Source organism: Sorex araneus, chromosome 3 (genome assembly GCF_027595985.1).
Source record: "Sorex araneus isolate mSorAra2 chromosome 3, mSorAra2.pri, whole genome shotgun sequence".
Taxonomy (NCBI): Eukaryota; Metazoa; Chordata; class Mammalia; order Eulipotyphla; family Soricidae; genus Sorex; species Sorex araneus.
The window spans coordinates 221,649,034-221,665,193 of NC_073304.1; the positions used below are offsets into that span (position 1 = coordinate 221,649,034).

Here is a 16,160-nt window from a genome sequence, read left to right on the forward strand (position 1 = left end):
TCTTCCTGCTGTACTATCCCTCCAACCCCAAGAAACTAAACTTTATATAATAACTCACAAAAAGTGTTTTGAGCCGTTCTATGCCCAGAATGTGATCTGTATCAGCAAATATTCTCTGTGTCCTAGATAAAATTGTAAATTCTGCTAGTAGGTAGAGTGTAATTTTTTGTTTTGTCTGTGTGGGGGCCACACCTGGCAGTGCCGGGGGCAGGTGGAGTCTGGGTTGGCCGCGTGGGTTAGGCAGATGCCCCTCCACTGTACATCTCTCTGACTCCTGGACATAAATACCTGGGGACAGAGTGCCTGGGGGCGCTGCAGCCACATGCAGGTGCCTCCTGAACTGTCTCTCCAGCCCCTACTTTATTTTTTTTCCCCACCATGTTTATCTTAACGCATTTCCTTAGGTATTTTCTTAATTTTGGTGTTTTGTTGTGGGGTTTCTTTTTCTTCTCTCTCTGTCTCTCTCTCTGTCTGTCTCTCTGTCTCTGTCTCTGTCTCTCTCTCTCCTCTCTCTCTGTCTCTCTTTGGGGTACACATCCAACAGCGCTCAGGGATTACTCCTGGTGGGGCTGAGTGACCATATGTGGTACCTTGGGTTTCTTGGGGGGAAGCTGGGAGAGGTTGGATCAGACCTGGCAGTACTCGGGGGTCAGTCCTCTTGGTGCTCAGAAATCAGACTGGGGTCAGGTGCATGCAAGGCAAGTGCCTTAAACTCCTTTTTGGGTTATCCTTTCTGGGGTTTGCTTCTTAGTGACTCTTTTGCCAAATTTGGGAGATTTTTCAGCTAGTATTTCATGGAATAATCTTTCTGTTCTGCTTTTGTGATTTTGATAGCACAAATATTAGATCTTTTGTTGGAGTCCTACAGACTGGAGTCTTTATTATTTTTCGGTGGGTGCCATACCCAGCAGTGTCCAAGGCATACTCCTGACTGTACTTAGAGCTGGTGGGGCTTGAGGGACCATATAGCGTGCCAGGGAACCTGGGTGCCAGGGAATCAGGGTCAGCCACGTGCACGTTGAGTACCTTACCTGCTGTTATCTCTCCAGCCGTGTTCTTTTCTCCCCCTCTGTTGTTCAAATTATATGATAGAATTCTACTGTTCTGTCTTCATGTTCTCGGATGTTTTAATTGTTATTTATATTTGGTTGAGACCTCCAAGTGTAGTGTCAGGGCACCCTGGAGGGTACTCCTAGAGATACGCGGTCAACCAGGCCAGGTGGTCCAATGCTGGGGCCCAAGCTTCTGGAACTGCAGTGTCAGGGACCAAGGTCATCCTGGTGACACTTTGGCAACTATGTGGTGACAGTTTAAACTCAGGTTCCTCAGCACATGGTGATTTCACTGTCACTGTCACTGTCATCCCGTTGCTCATCGATTTGCTCGAGCGGGCACCAGTAACATCTCCATTGTGAGACTTGTTATTGGTTTTTGGCATATTGAATACGCCACAGGTATTGCCAGGCTCTGCCGTGCAGGCTAGATACTCTTGATAGCTTGCTGGGCTCTCTGAGAGGGGGGGAGGAATCGAACCCGGGTCAGCTGCATGCAAGGCAAGTACCCTACCTGCTATGCTATCGCTCCAGCTGATGGTGATCTCAGTTCTAAATAAATAGCAAGGCCAGAGAGATAGTATAGCAGATGAAGCACTTGCATGCACCCAACTTGAGTTTGATCCCTGGCACCACATATGGTCTCCTGAGCACTTCTGGATGTGGCCCCAAAACTAAAGTAATAAATAATACCAAAAGTTTTACTTTTCAGGGGGTGGGGCCCACAGCAGCACTGCTGGAGGTTAGTCCTGGCACTGCACATAGGAATCACTCCTGACAGTCCTTGGGGGACCATATGGGATGCTGGGGATCGAATCTGGGTTGGCTGCATGCAAAATCAAGTGTCTTACTTGCTGTACTATCACTCTGACCCAAATCTTTAACTTTTTAATGGTTACTGTGAACACATACCATGCAAGGGTCGTGTTAAATTTAATAAATGAGGGGCTGGAGTGATAGTACAGCGGGTAGGGCGTTTGCCTTGCACGCGGCCGACCCGGGTTCTAATCCCAGCATCCTATATGGTCCCCTGAGCACCGCCAGGGGTAATTCCTGAGTGAAGAGCCAGGAGTAACCCCTGTGCATCGCCGGGTGTGACCCAAAAACCAAAAAAAAAAATTAATAAATGAGGGGGCCAGGAATATTGTGTAACAGACTGAGCACAAGCTTTGTGTAAAGTAGGAGGCCTGCATTTGGTCCTCAGCACCTCATGATTTCCTAAGCACCATTGGGCATGGCCCCAACACAAAATTTAATAAATCAGAGTAAATGAAAATGTTGGTACTTTATGGGTGATTTTTTTTTTTAACCAAAGCTGTTCAAAGTTGATATCTTGAGCAATAGTTTTTCCTGGGTATTTTTGCTTTGTTTTGAAGCTATCTTAAAGCTGACTCTGGGGTCAAACCAAGACCTTCCGTAAGCCAAACATGGGCTTCAGCTCTTTCCACCATCTCTCCAACACTGGATTTTTTTTTTTTTAATCAGAATGCAGATGCAGGTGTTTTCTTTCGGTAAAGCACCTCCTGTGGCTGAGGGTGTCCCGGTGACGTGACTGAGAGCCAGCTGTTGGGTGTTTTAACTGAACAGCTTGCTCCTCGTTGGCTGCTCAGATCTCGGTGAAAGATACTGGCTGCTTCACAGAATAGAGCAGGCCTGGAGCATGCAGGGTGAAGATTTTTTCACAAGGCCTTTAATGACCCAAGTTAAATTTGCTGAGATTTTTCTGCTTTGGCTTTTTCCTATAGGTGCCAGAGTTCATCTCCATTGGAATTTTGCAAATGACTCATCTTCCTGTCATAGTTTCTCAGACTATGATGATTAAGAATCTCTGGGTCACTGTTACATATTTCCTCCTACTCAGATGTATTAGGAGAAGTAGTGGTATTCAAACTCAGGTCCATTTCCATCTTATGCTGATTGGATCCTGTGGCACATAGAATACTTTTGTTTCTTCTTGAAAATGGCATTTTGGTGATTCATTTGTTTTTTGCGGAAGAAAATCTATGACCTTGCTTTCTCTTTTTACCCTTTTAGAGAGATTCTGGAGAAGTTGTAAGCAAAACATCATTTTTCTAAGAATATTCTGGATAACAGAGGTTTCGGATAACAGGTAAAATGTATTTTATTTTATTTTGTGGGCGGAGGGACTCATGCCCAACAGTGCTCAGGGGCACTCTTAGTGGGGTTAGGGGGACCAGGTATGGAACCTGAAACTCCTGCATGCAAAACATGCTCTCCAGTCTTTTAAACTGTCTCCCTGGTCCCAGGCAAGATATGTAGCCTGTGGAGACAGAGAGACAGTACAGCAGATAAGGCTCTTGCCTTGCATACGCTGGCCTGGGTTCGATCCCTAGCATCCCATATGGTCCCCTGAGCATCACTGGGTGTGCGCCCCAAAAAATACCCTAACAAAAAAAGATACTTAGATGTTGGTGTTGATAATCAGTAATCTGTAGGGATAAAGTGGGAGAAGTGTACTCTGTGTGTAGTATAGTTGTGTTACCCTTTCTACATATGTTATCAAACTTAGGTTTACTTAACCAGAATTGTGGCCATGAATTTAAGCAACTTCGAATAAAATTGTGCTCCAGAATACTGTTTTAAATGAATGCCTATTGATTGTATTTTATATCCTAAATTCAATTTAGCATACACTTTTTGCTTGCTTGTTTTTGTTTTGGGTCCACGTCTGGCAGCTCCAGTCCCCTCAAAAAATATTTTAAAGATCTCATGAAATGGGGCCAGAATGATAGTATAGTAGATAGGGTGGTTGCCTTTCACACAGTTGACCAGGGTTTGATCCCTGCCACCCCTTATGGTCCCCTGAGCACCACCAGGAGTGATTCCTGAGTGTGGAGTCAGGTGTAACCCCTGAGCACTGCCAGGTGTCACCCCCAAACCAAAAAAAAATAATAAAGATCTTGTGAAATAAAAGCCTTTGTAAAAAATTCTGTGTACTGTTTCTGAAAATATGCCAGAAATGGTGGGTTCAGTTTTGCCTTTTAAATTAGGGAAAACATGAAAACAAACCATAACAAACTTCTTAGGAACCTCTAGCCATAAAAAGGTGTTCATAGCAGGTTGGCATGCTAGTACCCTGGCTGGGGCACTTTGCCTTGAATGCAGCCAACCTGAGTTCTATCCTCAGCATCCCACATGATCCCCGGAGCAATACCAGGAGTGATTCCTGAGTGCAGAGACAGGAGTACACCCCTGAGCACCCCAGGTGTGGCCCCCCACAAAAAAATTAAGTAAAATGTCTTTTTTAAAAAACTGTACACAAAAAAAATAAAAAATAAAAATAAAAAACAGTACACAGGTGCCAGAGAGATAGTACAACAGATAAAATTGCCTGCCTTGCATGTAGCCAACCTCGATTCTAGTCCTGGCATTGCATATGGTCCTCCATGCATCATCGGGGACTCCTGAGCACAGAGCTTGGAATTGCCCCATGAACACCCAAAACCACATGCGCCAGGGAGATAGTACAGCGAGTAAGGTGCTTGCCTTGCACAGAGCCGATCCAGGCTCGATCCTCAGCACCCATATGGTGCTGAGCACCCCAAGCTCGCCTGGAGTGAGCCCTGAGCACTTTTGGGTATAGCCCAAAAACAAAAAATTTTTTTTACAAAAGCTAAATTGAATCGAGCAGTTCAGGTATAAACTTTGACATTAGACTTAAGTGTGCAGAATAGTTCTAGAAATGTCATCAGTAAGTTGTTGAGGGGGGCTGGAGCAATAGCACAGCAAGTAGGGCGTTTGCCTTGCACACGGCCGATCCGGATTCGATTCTCAGCATCCCACATGGTCCCCCAAGCACCTTCAGGATTAATTCTTGCATGCAAAGCCAGGAGTAACCCCTGTACATTGCTGGGTGTGACCCAAAAAGAAAAGATTAAAAAAAAAAGTTGTTACCCCCAAAAGCCTCCATCCCTCTTGGAGAGCCCAGCAAGCTACCAAGAGTATCCCGCCCGCATAGCAGAGCCTGGCAAGCTACCTGTGGCATACTAGATATGTCAAAAACAGTAACAACGACGGTCCTCATTCCCCTGACCCTGAAAGAGTCCCCAGTACGCCATCGGGCTACACTAGCATGCGACAGGGATGAATGGAGATGTTATTGACGCTGCTCGAGCAAATCGATTAACAACAGTATGACAGTGATACAGTGATACCAAATAATTATTTTCAAAGAAATTAAAAAAAAAAGTTGTTGAGGTTGTAGTATTCGCTGGTTTACCTCTGGCGTTTGTTTTCATTAGGGCAAACCTATCCAGTCACCATGAGTTGGAGCTTCCTGACACGGCTGCTAGAGGAGATCCACAACCATTCCACCTTTGTGGGCAAGATCTGGCTCACTGTGCTGATTGTCTTCCGCATTGTCCTGACAGCAGTCGGAGGAGAGTCCATCTATTACGACGAGCAAAGCAAATTTGTGTGCAACACAGAGCAGCCAGGCTGTGAGAACGTCTGCTATGATGCCTTTGCACCCCTCTCCCATGTACGCTTCTGGGTGTTCCAGATCATCCTGGTGGCAACTCCCTCGGTGATGTACCTGGGCTATGCCATTCATAAGATCGCCAAGATGGAGCATGGCGAAGCGGACAAGAAGGCGGCTCGGAGCAAACCCTATGCGATGCGTTGGAAACAGCACCGGGCTCTGGAAGAAACCGAAGAGGACCACGAAGAGGATCCCATGATGTATCCAGAGATGGAATTAGAAAGTGAAAAAGAAAATAAAGAGCAAAACCAACCTAAACCCAAACACGACGGCCGACAACGGATTCGAGAGGATGGGCTCATGAAAATCTACGTGCTGCAGCTGCTGGCAAGGACTGTGTTTGAGGTGGGCTTCCTGATAGGGCAGTATTTCCTGTACGGCTTCCAGGTCCACCCGTTCTATGTGTGCAGCAGACGTCCTTGCCCTCATAAGATAGACTGCTTTATTTCTAGGCCCACTGAAAAGACCATCTTCCTCCTGATAATGTATGGTGTCACCGGCTTGTGCCTGCTGCTTAACATTTGGGAGATGCTTCATTTAGGGTTTGGGACCATTCGAGACTCACTAAACAGTAAAAGAAGGGAACTGGAAGATCCGGGTGCTTATAATTATCCTTTCACTTGGAATACGCCATCTGCTCCCCCTGGCTATAACATTGCCGTCAAGCCGGATCAAATCCAGTACACTGAACTCTCCAATGCTAAGATCACCTACAAGCAGAACAAGGCCAACACGGCCCAGGAGCAGCAGTACGGCAGCCACGAGGAGAGCCTCCCCGCCGACCTGGAGACTCTGCATCGGGAGATCAGGATGGCTCAGGAACGCCTGGACTTAGCAATCCAGGCCTACAACCACCAAAACAATCCCCATGGTCCCCGGGGGAAAAAAGCCAAAGTGGGGTCCAAAGCTGGGTCCAACAAAAGCAGTGCTAGTAGCAAATCAGGGGACGGGAAAACCTCCGTCTGGATTTAGTCTTGACTGGGCTTAAAACTTGTGCTTCTCGTGGCTTATGGTAAGCAGCGGCTCACTGGATGGCGACTTCCACTGAGTAAACATTAGGCTCTGGTTATCTTCAGGGATGCTGTTGGCTCATGATCCAAGCTCAGGGGACTCTGAAGGCGAGGCCGGGACAGGGGGAGAAAAGGGGAAACACAGTGTTCCTGGGCAAGTATCCCAGCAGTGATACAGTTGCAGAACTTTACGTTTGTGTCTTCCAGATCTGGAAAAGAACAGATATATTTAAATCATTCTTGTTGAACAGTTTTTATATGTACAGTATTATGGTACGGTTTTTTTTAGTATGAGAAATTTTTTTGTATTTGTACATTGGACCACTGTAGTTATACTTTTATATTAAAGGGGAAAAATCCTTGTAGATAACGCCTATTAGGCTAGTGTTATTACTTTGTTCAGCAAATTTCAGCCTGGGTTTAAAAGTTTTAATAGATGTAACACGTAACAAAAGTGCCTCTCATGTTGCAGGGCCGATTTCCGACACCTTTCCGACATGTGAGAAGACATAGGTGGAAGTCCTGGAAAAGTGCTCAATAGAAGGAGGTCGAGACCTTCTCTGCTCGAGAAGTCTTGAGATCTCATTCATGTGCCCTGAGCTGTAGTCAGTCTTTGAAAAACCTATTTAGATTTTCAAAGGAGATTAACGATTCACGACAGAATTCCTGTAAATACCAAGCATTGCCACTGTGTGCTTTGATGATGATGTGTCTCTAATTTAAGTTCTTCGAGAAGGCTGATGCGCGGAGTCTGGGATATGGTCAGGGTATGAAATCCTGACTGGAGTTGTTACTAAGATTCGTCTATCACAAAACAAAAACCATGCCTGAAAAATGAATCCTGGTAGGATGTTGAGTTGTGGACTGGTTTGATTTGCCTTAAATAACTATCCAGAAACCTGCCTCTCCAGTTTCTTAAGAAGCCAGCAATGTCTATATTCTTTATGTGCTAACATTAGACATGCAAAAGTTCCCCTTTGGGCCAACAATACTCAAAAGTACTACATATGGCAAAAGACTAAAATCAAATTCCTTATTTTTAATAACTTACTGTGGGACTAATACAATTTACCCATTTCTGCCGATATAAGAGTCTTTATGAAAGAGTGGTCAGGACTGCAGTTCTGTCTGTAAATAGACCTAGAGAGAATTTCAGTCTTCATTCCCTGTAGGCATGTAGACAGGCGTTAGTATCCACACCACATGTCACTTGCGTATTTCATTGCCATCTGCAGCCTTATGTTGGAGAGCTCGACCCTCCTGTAATGCTCGTTTGTCTTAGAGTCTGTGAACGTCTGAGGAGGTCAATGGTCAATAGAATTCAAGGAAGGCGCCTTTGCACTACCAATGAACGTTTCATTTTGGATGTTTCACTCTTACAAAAGCTGTTGCAAGCCACCTCTGACTGAAATTCCAGAGGTACTTTTTTTTTAAATGTCTTAATTTTAAGATGCCAGTTTTTTATTATTGGAATCCCAGAATGCTACTGTTCTTCCTTCCTTCCTCCATCCCTCCTTCCCTCCCTCCTTCCCATCCTCCCTCCCTCCTCCCTCCCTCCTTTCCTCCCTCCCTTCCTCCCTCCTTTCCTCCCTCCTTTCCTCCCTCTCTCCCTCCCTCCCTCCTTCCTTCCTTCCTTCCTTCCTTCCTTCCTTCCTTCCTTCCTTCCTTCCTTCCTTCCTTCCTTTCCTTCTTCCTTCCTTCCTTTCTTCCTTCCTTCCCTCCCTCTCTCCCTTCCTCCTTCCTTCCTACCTACACATGTTCTGTACTGCATTTCTTTCCCTCCCCCATCAAAAATAAATATTTTTTCTTTTTTGGGTGATACCCAGCGATGCTCAAGGGTTTCTCCTGGCTCTGTACTCTGGAATTACTCCTTGCTTGGGGGACCATATGGTATGCCAGAGATCAAACCCAGGTCAAGTGCGTGCAAGACAAATGCGCTACCTGCTGTACTATCACTCAGGCCCCCCAAAACAAATTTTAAGCTTATAATTCTAGCCATGCAGTTACCTTTACTTGCTTATTTTAAAATCTATAAATGTTATCCTAGAGGAGCTTCTCAGGATCTTTCTTTTTCGTTTTTGGGATACACCCAGCGCTGCTCAGGGCTTGCTCCTGGCTCTCACTCAGGGACCACTCCTGATGGGGCTCAGAGGGCCGCAAGCGGTGCTGAGTGGGGGTTGAACTCTGGTTGGCCACGTGCAAGCCAAGTGCCCTCCCCAGTGCCATACTCTCACTCCGCTCTAGCCCCTCGGGATCTTCCTACTTTAAGCAAAGCTCAGGTGAAACCAAGGGAGAAATTCCACACGATAACATACATGTACGTATTTTGGATGATTACTGGACACGTACGGTTCCTTTAAGTCAAAGAGAAAATAGTCTAGGAAATAGGATTTTAAACACTTGAGCCCAGCTAATACAAATTGCTTTCTCCCACCCCCCTTCCTCTTCCTGCCTCCCGCCCTTCCTCCCTCTCCCCCGACCCCAAGCCCCTGCCTTGGCAGTACTCCTGGCACTGTGTTTGAGGATTGCTCCTAGCAGTGCTCTGGGGCCATGCAGTGCCAGGGATCCAACCTGGGCCTCTGGCGTACGAAGCATGTGCTCCCACCTTCTGGACTCTTTCCCGAGTTCCAAAGAACTGGCAAGTCTTATGTCACTAGAACTTCAAGCATATTCCTTAATTGAAGGACAGAAACACACTCATGCCCGTCCACTCAGAGCCTGAAGGAGGAGAGAGTGCCTTTGCCAGGGGAAAGGTCGGAGATGTGAGAGCGATGGAGAAAGGAGCGGAGATGCCAGACAAAGACGTTCCGTGCCAGAAGCATTCGAGTAGTTTCCAAAATAGTGCCCCTGGCATTTTATCTTGGCTTATTCGGATGAGAATGTTATCTTTTGTGTCTGAATAATTCTTCAACTTCTTAAAATACATAAAAAGATATTCTAAGTTACTTCCCATGTACACATGCTTTTAAAATCTCTTTTTCTCACTGGTGTTTTCATTATGGTTTGAATTTCTTATCTTTTCATTCTTAATAAATGTCTTTCAGCCTTTTTCTTGGAGGGGCAGGGGAGTCAGATATGGACCACACCCAGCAATGTTCAGGGGCTACATCCCATGCTTTTAAGTTAGCCCAGAGGGCCAAAGTGCATGTTGAGCCCAGGGCTTGTTCCCCAGCACCCCATGGTCCCCTGAACACTGCCAGGAATGACCCCTGAGCACCAGTGGGTGTGGTGCCCAAACAAAAAGTCATATTCTTTTTTTTTTTTTTTTTTTTGCTTTTTGGGTCACACACAGCGATGCTCAGGGGTTAGTTACTCCTGGCTCTGCATTCAGGAGTTACTCCAGGTGGTGCTTGGGGGATGCCAGGGATCAAACCTGGGTCAACCTCATGCAAGGCAATGTGCTATCACTCCAGCAACCAAAAAGTCATATTCTTTGACTTGCCCTTTAAGTCACTCTTTATCATTGTCATGTTTGCTTCTCTAAATAGAAATTGAGTGGCTTGTTCTTCACATAGCCAACTCAAGATATAATTCTCACATTTATGTACCTTAATGTACTGCTAATTTTTTTTTTTTGGTGTGGGGGAGGGTTTGGCCCACACCCAGCAATGCTCAGGGTTTATTCCTGGCTCTGCACTCAGGAGTTACTCCTGGCGGTGCTTGGTGGACTATATGGGATGCTGGAGATTGGCCTGGGTTGGCCTCATACAAGGCAAAAGCCCTATCTGCTATACTATCACTCTGGCCCCTATTGTTGACATTTATTTAGTAATGTAGCATTATTCTGAAAGATGAGCAGAAATCCTCATTTTTCTGATATTCAGAAGAGATTTGTAAAATGAACAGCTTTTTTTTTTTTTTTTTTTTTTTGGGTCACACCTGGCGATGCGCAGGGGTTACTCCTGGCTCTGCACTCAGGAATCACCCCCGTCGGTGCTCAGGGGACCATATGGGTGCTGGGATTTGAACCCGGGTCGGCCGCGTGCAAGGCAAACGCCCTACCCGCTATGCTATCACTCCAGCCCAAAATGAACAGCTTTTTTTAAAATTCAAATTTGAGAGGAGAATTGAAAAACATTTTCACCTAAAGAAATGTTATTTTTTGGGGGGAGCAGGGGGAGCACACTGAGTGGTGCTCAGGTCACTCGTGACTCTGCGCTCAGGAATCACTCCCAGCGACCTTGGAGGAACCAGGGGATGCTGAGGATCGAACATGCATCAGCCACATGCAAGGCCAGTGCCTCAACTTGATTACTATCTCCAGCCCCTGGATTCTTCACTTTATTGACTTAGTTTTGCCAGTTTCTGTACTTGTTAATTTAAAATCATAGTTTGTTGGTGTTGTTTTAAGGGGAATTTTCCACTACTTAAAATTTGTAAAATTACTTTTTTTTTTCTTTTTGGGTCATACCTGGTGATGCACAGGGGTTACTCCTGGCTCTGCACTCAGGAATCACCCCTGGCAGTGCTCAGGGGAGCATATGGGATGCTGGGAATTGAACCTGGGTCGGCCGTGTGCAAGGCAAACACGTACCTGCTGTGCTATTGCTCCAGCCCCCTGTAAAATTACTTTTGATAAAAATCAATTTTGCCTTCTGAAGTTGTTGTTACATTTTAGGACTCCAAAGGTCTGTCTTTTGTAAGGAAATAGACATATCTTTGAAGAGAAAGGAAATTCTCATTAACTATCTTCAGTCTGTCATTTCTTTTTTTTTTTTTTCTTTTTGGGTCACACCCGGCGATGCACAGGAGTTACTCCTGGCTTTACACTCAGGAATCACCCTTGTCGGTGCTCAGGAAACCATATGGGATGCTGGGAATCGAACCCGGGTCGGCACCCTACCCGCTGTGCTATCATTCCAGCCCCATTCAGTCTGTCATTTCTTTCTCAGACCACTTTATTCCAAGTTTCAAGGGATATTTAACCCTCAGAAATATTATTTTTTTTGTTGGTCATTTGTATAAATTTAGTACTTAGAAATAGTTTAAAAGCAGTGTGTGAGGGTAGTAAGTGTCTTTCAGTGCTCATAATCACGGGAGTCAGTGCTGTCTCAAAACAGTCTAAATAGTTTCTACCAAGTATGCACTTAATTGATGTTCCACTAGCCATACCTGTGCTTTATTCTTTTAGCATCTAAATGTTTGTGCTTTTGCTTTCTGTTTCACTTAAGAGACAATCCACCTCTAAAAACAATATCTATAGTTTGTGATTACTTTTTGGCTACTTAATTTTTAGTAGAAGGCAGTATATATATTTTAATTTTTTAATTGAATCATAGATACAATTATAAAGTTGTTCATGATTGGGTTTCAGTCCTACAGAGTTCCAACACCTTTCAGAAGGCAGTATATTGAACTCGAACCGATGTCAAGAAATTCCCCTTTGGGCAGGAGAGATAGTACAGCAGGTAGAGCACTTACTTTGCTTTGCATTAAGCTGACCTGGGTTCTATCCCTGGCGTCCCATATGACCACCCAAGCCCTGTCTCTCAGTTATAATCCCTGATTGCAGAGCGAGGAGTTAGCCCTGAGCCACTGAATGTGGCCCAGAAGTACAGCAGGTAGGGCATTTGTTCGACCTGGGTTCAGTCCCCAGCACCACATTGGGTCCCCACAGATCCAGGCCCTCTATGTGTGATTGAGCCCATGTGAAAAGCAACATCCCACCTTGTCTGTAAATGAGAGGCCAGGAGTAAGTCCTATGGCCCACTCCCCCAAAAGAAACAAATGCCTTTTTTTTTTTTTTTGCGTCACACCTGGCTCTGCACAGGGGTTACTCCTGGCTCTGCACTCAGGAATTATCCCTGGCGGTGCTCAGGGGACCATATGGGATGCTGGGAATCGAACCCGGGTCGGTCGCGTGCAAGGCAAACGCCCTACCCACTGTGCTATCGCTCCAGCCCCACAAATGCCTTTTTATACTTTTTTTTTTCTTTTTGGGTCACACCCAGCGATGCTCAGGGGTCACTCCTGGCTCTGCACTCAGGAATTACCCCTGGCCGAGCTCAGGGGACGATATGGGATGCTGGGAATCGAACCTGGGTCGGCCGCGTGCAAGGCAAACGCCCTACCCGTGTGCTATTATTCCAGCCCCACAAATGCCTTTTTATAAATGGAAGGTCTTTCTGAGCTGTGAAGAAAAGTATCTGAAGAAAAAGATACACAATTAGTGGTCATTTGATTTGAAGGTTCCAGGTATAAATAAATCCAGGTATAAAAATTAATTTTTTTATGTTTATAAAATCATGTATTCTCACAAAGAGTTATCACCTGAAAAATAGCAAAGCCCTTGCACCTATGTAGGGCAGAGTTTGGAAGTAAAATTGAAACTCACCTTCATATCATAATCTGTAGTAATTCACGGACACCATCAAACTTCGAATTTGAGATTGAATTGAGTACTTGTCACTTGTTCTGACCACACATCATGGAGAGTTTAAAGATTTTATTATCCATAATGTAGTTGTGTTTTTTATAATGTGTGTTTGGTCATGCACAGTCCAAGTTAATATTATCAATTTTTTCAAGATGTTTTAGCCAGTGATTAATAATTTTACATTACTATTAATGGTATCAAATATTTCAGCGAAGCAATCCATAGCCTTCCAAAATCCAGGAGTGCAAATGAAAGAAAGTTTTCCTATGTAAAATACCTACGGAAATAATAGGAGTTCTATGTTTCAGGATTGGCTGGTTGAACCATCAAAACATTTTGTTATATACTTCCAAGATTGGGGGGAAATTTCTTTTAATTGTAATTTCAATTGTGTTTTCTTTAATAAATCTCTTACAGGACCCAAGAAATAGTACAGCGAGTAAGGCGCTTGCCTTGCACATTGCCAACCTGGGTTCAATTCCTGGAACCCCACATGGTCCCCCTAGCCCTGTTAAGAGTGATCCCTGAGCACAGAGCCAGGAGTAAGCTCTGAAGACAGCCGGGTGTGACCAAAATAAACCCAAATCTATTATAAAAGTCTCTATCTTAGGCACTAGGCATTAGATATGCTTAGCATATTGATACTAAAAATGTTAGCTAGGACTTTGAACATTTTTACCAGCAATCTAATATGTGGTATGCAGCCTGAATCTTGTATGAAGAGCTAAGGGATTATCCACTTTAGTGCCAAAGATCAATTGCCGATTTTCTGTACAGCTGGTGTCAGACTTTATGATAGGGACAGGCTCTGTGCTCCGGGCCTTGTCCCTAGAGATTTTGTCTGTTTCAAATGTTTTGTCAGTTCCAAATACAGTTGAGAAGATTTATTTGTGGTCTGTGCATCTTTTTCCAAAACTTGAAAAGTCAGCTGCCAGGAAATGTCAAAATGAGGATTTTTGCCCTATTCTTTGTATGAAATAGCACTCAGGAGCTGAATAGTTTATACAGAGAACTTGATCCTAAAATCTCTTCTCATACGTTCATCTGTAAGTTGATCTCAGTGGGAATGTATGTGCAGGAAATTTTAGAAGTTTGGGCTTAAACGATAGCCTTTTTTGTGGAGCACATGCCTTGGCATCTGTGAGGCCCGAGGTTCAGTCCTGGCTGCCTGAGCCCGCTAAGCACCCCTGGGTGTGGCCCTGCTTGCCCCCCTCACCCCAGGATGGCCACAACAATGAAAGGAAGTGAGGGACTGGAGCGGTAGTACAGCGAGCAGGGTGTTTGCCTTGCATTTGGCCGACCCGGGTTCGATTCCCAGCATCCCATATGGTCCCCTGAGCACCGCCAGGAGTGAGTCCTGAGTGCAGAGCCAGGAGTAACCCCTGAGCATCGCCGAGTGTGACCCAAAAAGGAGAAAAAGAAGAAAGGAGCTCAGCCTCAGTGAGTCCTCTGAGGTTGCTGTGTTAAAAGTAGATGAGTGTATTTGTGGCAACATAATCTGGGGAGGGCAGGTAGGTGGCCTCGGGAGAGAGGAGGGGAAGGCTGTGAGGTCGGAAACAGACCCTGTCTCTGGCCCCCTTTGCTTCTTCAGGCCTTTCCTCCAAAAGGATTAATTTCTATCAGGACTGTTTCCACAGACACCGTCCAGCCTCCTGGGAAGAGAAGAGTGGCAGAGGGCCGAGCGGAACGCTGCATCACTGCAGCAGTGCCCTCTGTCCCCCACGGACACAGGACAGCGGACTGGCCGGTCGCACAGCCCACCTCAGCCACAGGCAGCTGTCCAGACAACCCTGTTTGGTAGTGAGCGTGTGCGCTGCCTGTTTGGAGAGTGGATTCTTTGGTAGGTTTGCCGTCTGGATAGACTGATAGCTGGGAGGGAATTGATATCAAACTTACACTTTGTATTGCTTGTAAAACAGTTTATAGAACTAGATTTTAAGAGTTTATATCCATCTCAATAGACACGTTTAGGGTCTGCCTCTTAGTTATTCCAGATTGGAGCCAGGTAGCACAGGCCGTGGACTGAATCAGCCATAGCATAGCGGGGAGGGCGTTTGCCTTGCATGTGGCCGACCCGGATTCGATTCCTCAGTCCCTCTCGGAGAGCCTGGCAAGCTATCGAGAGTACGCTGCCCATACAGCAGAGCCTGGCAGGCTACCCGTGGAGTATTTGATATACCAAAAATAGTAACAAGTCCCATAATGGAGATGTTACTGGTGCCCACTGGAGCAAATCCAGGGACAATAGTGCTACAGTGTAGCACAGGCCTGAAGAGCTAGAGGCTTGCTGAGGGCACTTGAGGACTGCATTGGAGTTCCCCAGGCTCCACCTAGTAGCCGTTGCTCTTGTTCTAGGGAAATATGCAGAAGCTGCTGCTCGGGCTTCCCCCCAGGTGGAGGGGAGAAGAGAGATTCATCCTTGTGAAGGCTGTAATGTGCTACAGCAGTTTCCCCAAAGATGACCGTTGTATCATTTATATAAGATGCCACCATAACTGTAGATTCTTTTGTTTGTTTTGGGGGCCCCTTCCAGTGATGCTTCGGGCTTACTCCTGGCTCTGCGCTCGTGGATCACTTCTGGTGGTGCTTGGGGCACTATATGGGATGTCAGGGATCCAATCCCGGCTGGCCTCATGAAAGGCAAACGTTCTAGGTACAATATTATCTCTCCAGCCCTCTGGGGCTTTTGAGGGGAGCAGGGTCTGGGAGCCCCACAGGCAAGTCTCAGCCAACTGGGCCATTCGTTTAGTACAAGTGCTCCGCAGGGCCCACAGGGTCCAGATACCCAGGCCAGCCTGGCAGTTCTGGAAGCTTCCAACGCTCAAGGACCATGTGGTGCTAGACATTAAACCTGGGTTGGTCATGAGCCAGGCATTGCCCAAACATCTGTACTCTATCCCAGCCCCTTTGGGTGGCCCTCTGTCCTTCCTTTCCCTCCCTTTCTCTGTCCCTCCCTGCACTCAGGGCTTATGCCTGGCTCTGTGCTCAGCTCCTACTGGGGCTTAGGGGACCATATGGGGTACCAGGAATTGAACCCCGTTAGCCACATACAACGCAGGCACCCTACTGCACTGTCTCTCTTGCCTGAGGACCGTTTCGCTTTGGGGAAGGAAATCACTTCAGGTGAGAGCTAGCGTCAAAGGGGAAAGAATTATTTTTTTATCTGTTTGGAGACAGGTTAAACCACTCTCTGGAGTGAGAGTCCAGTGCAGAATTCGGAG

At 45.9% G+C, this 16,160-nt stretch overlaps 1 protein-coding gene across 3 annotated transcripts in view; it reads left to right on the forward strand.

Moving 5' to 3' along the window:
* The window catches only part of GJC1 (gap junction protein gamma 1), a 31,419-nt gene extending 23,342 nt beyond the window's left edge, over positions 1 to 8,077 (forward strand). For all 3 annotated transcript variants that reach the window (XM_055132340.1, XM_055132338.1, XM_055132339.1), the window contains exons 2-3: positions 3,087 to 3,162; positions 5,315 to 8,077. In XM_055132340.1, the coding sequence (XP_054988315.1) occupies positions 5,335 to 6,525 (1,191 nt within the window). In that variant the 5' untranslated portion in view covers positions 3,087 to 3,162; positions 5,315 to 5,334 and the 3' untranslated portion in view covers positions 6,526 to 8,077. The remainder of the gene's footprint in view (positions 1 to 3,086; positions 3,163 to 5,314) is intronic.
* Positions 8,078 to 16,160: the final 8,083 nt, after the last annotated feature.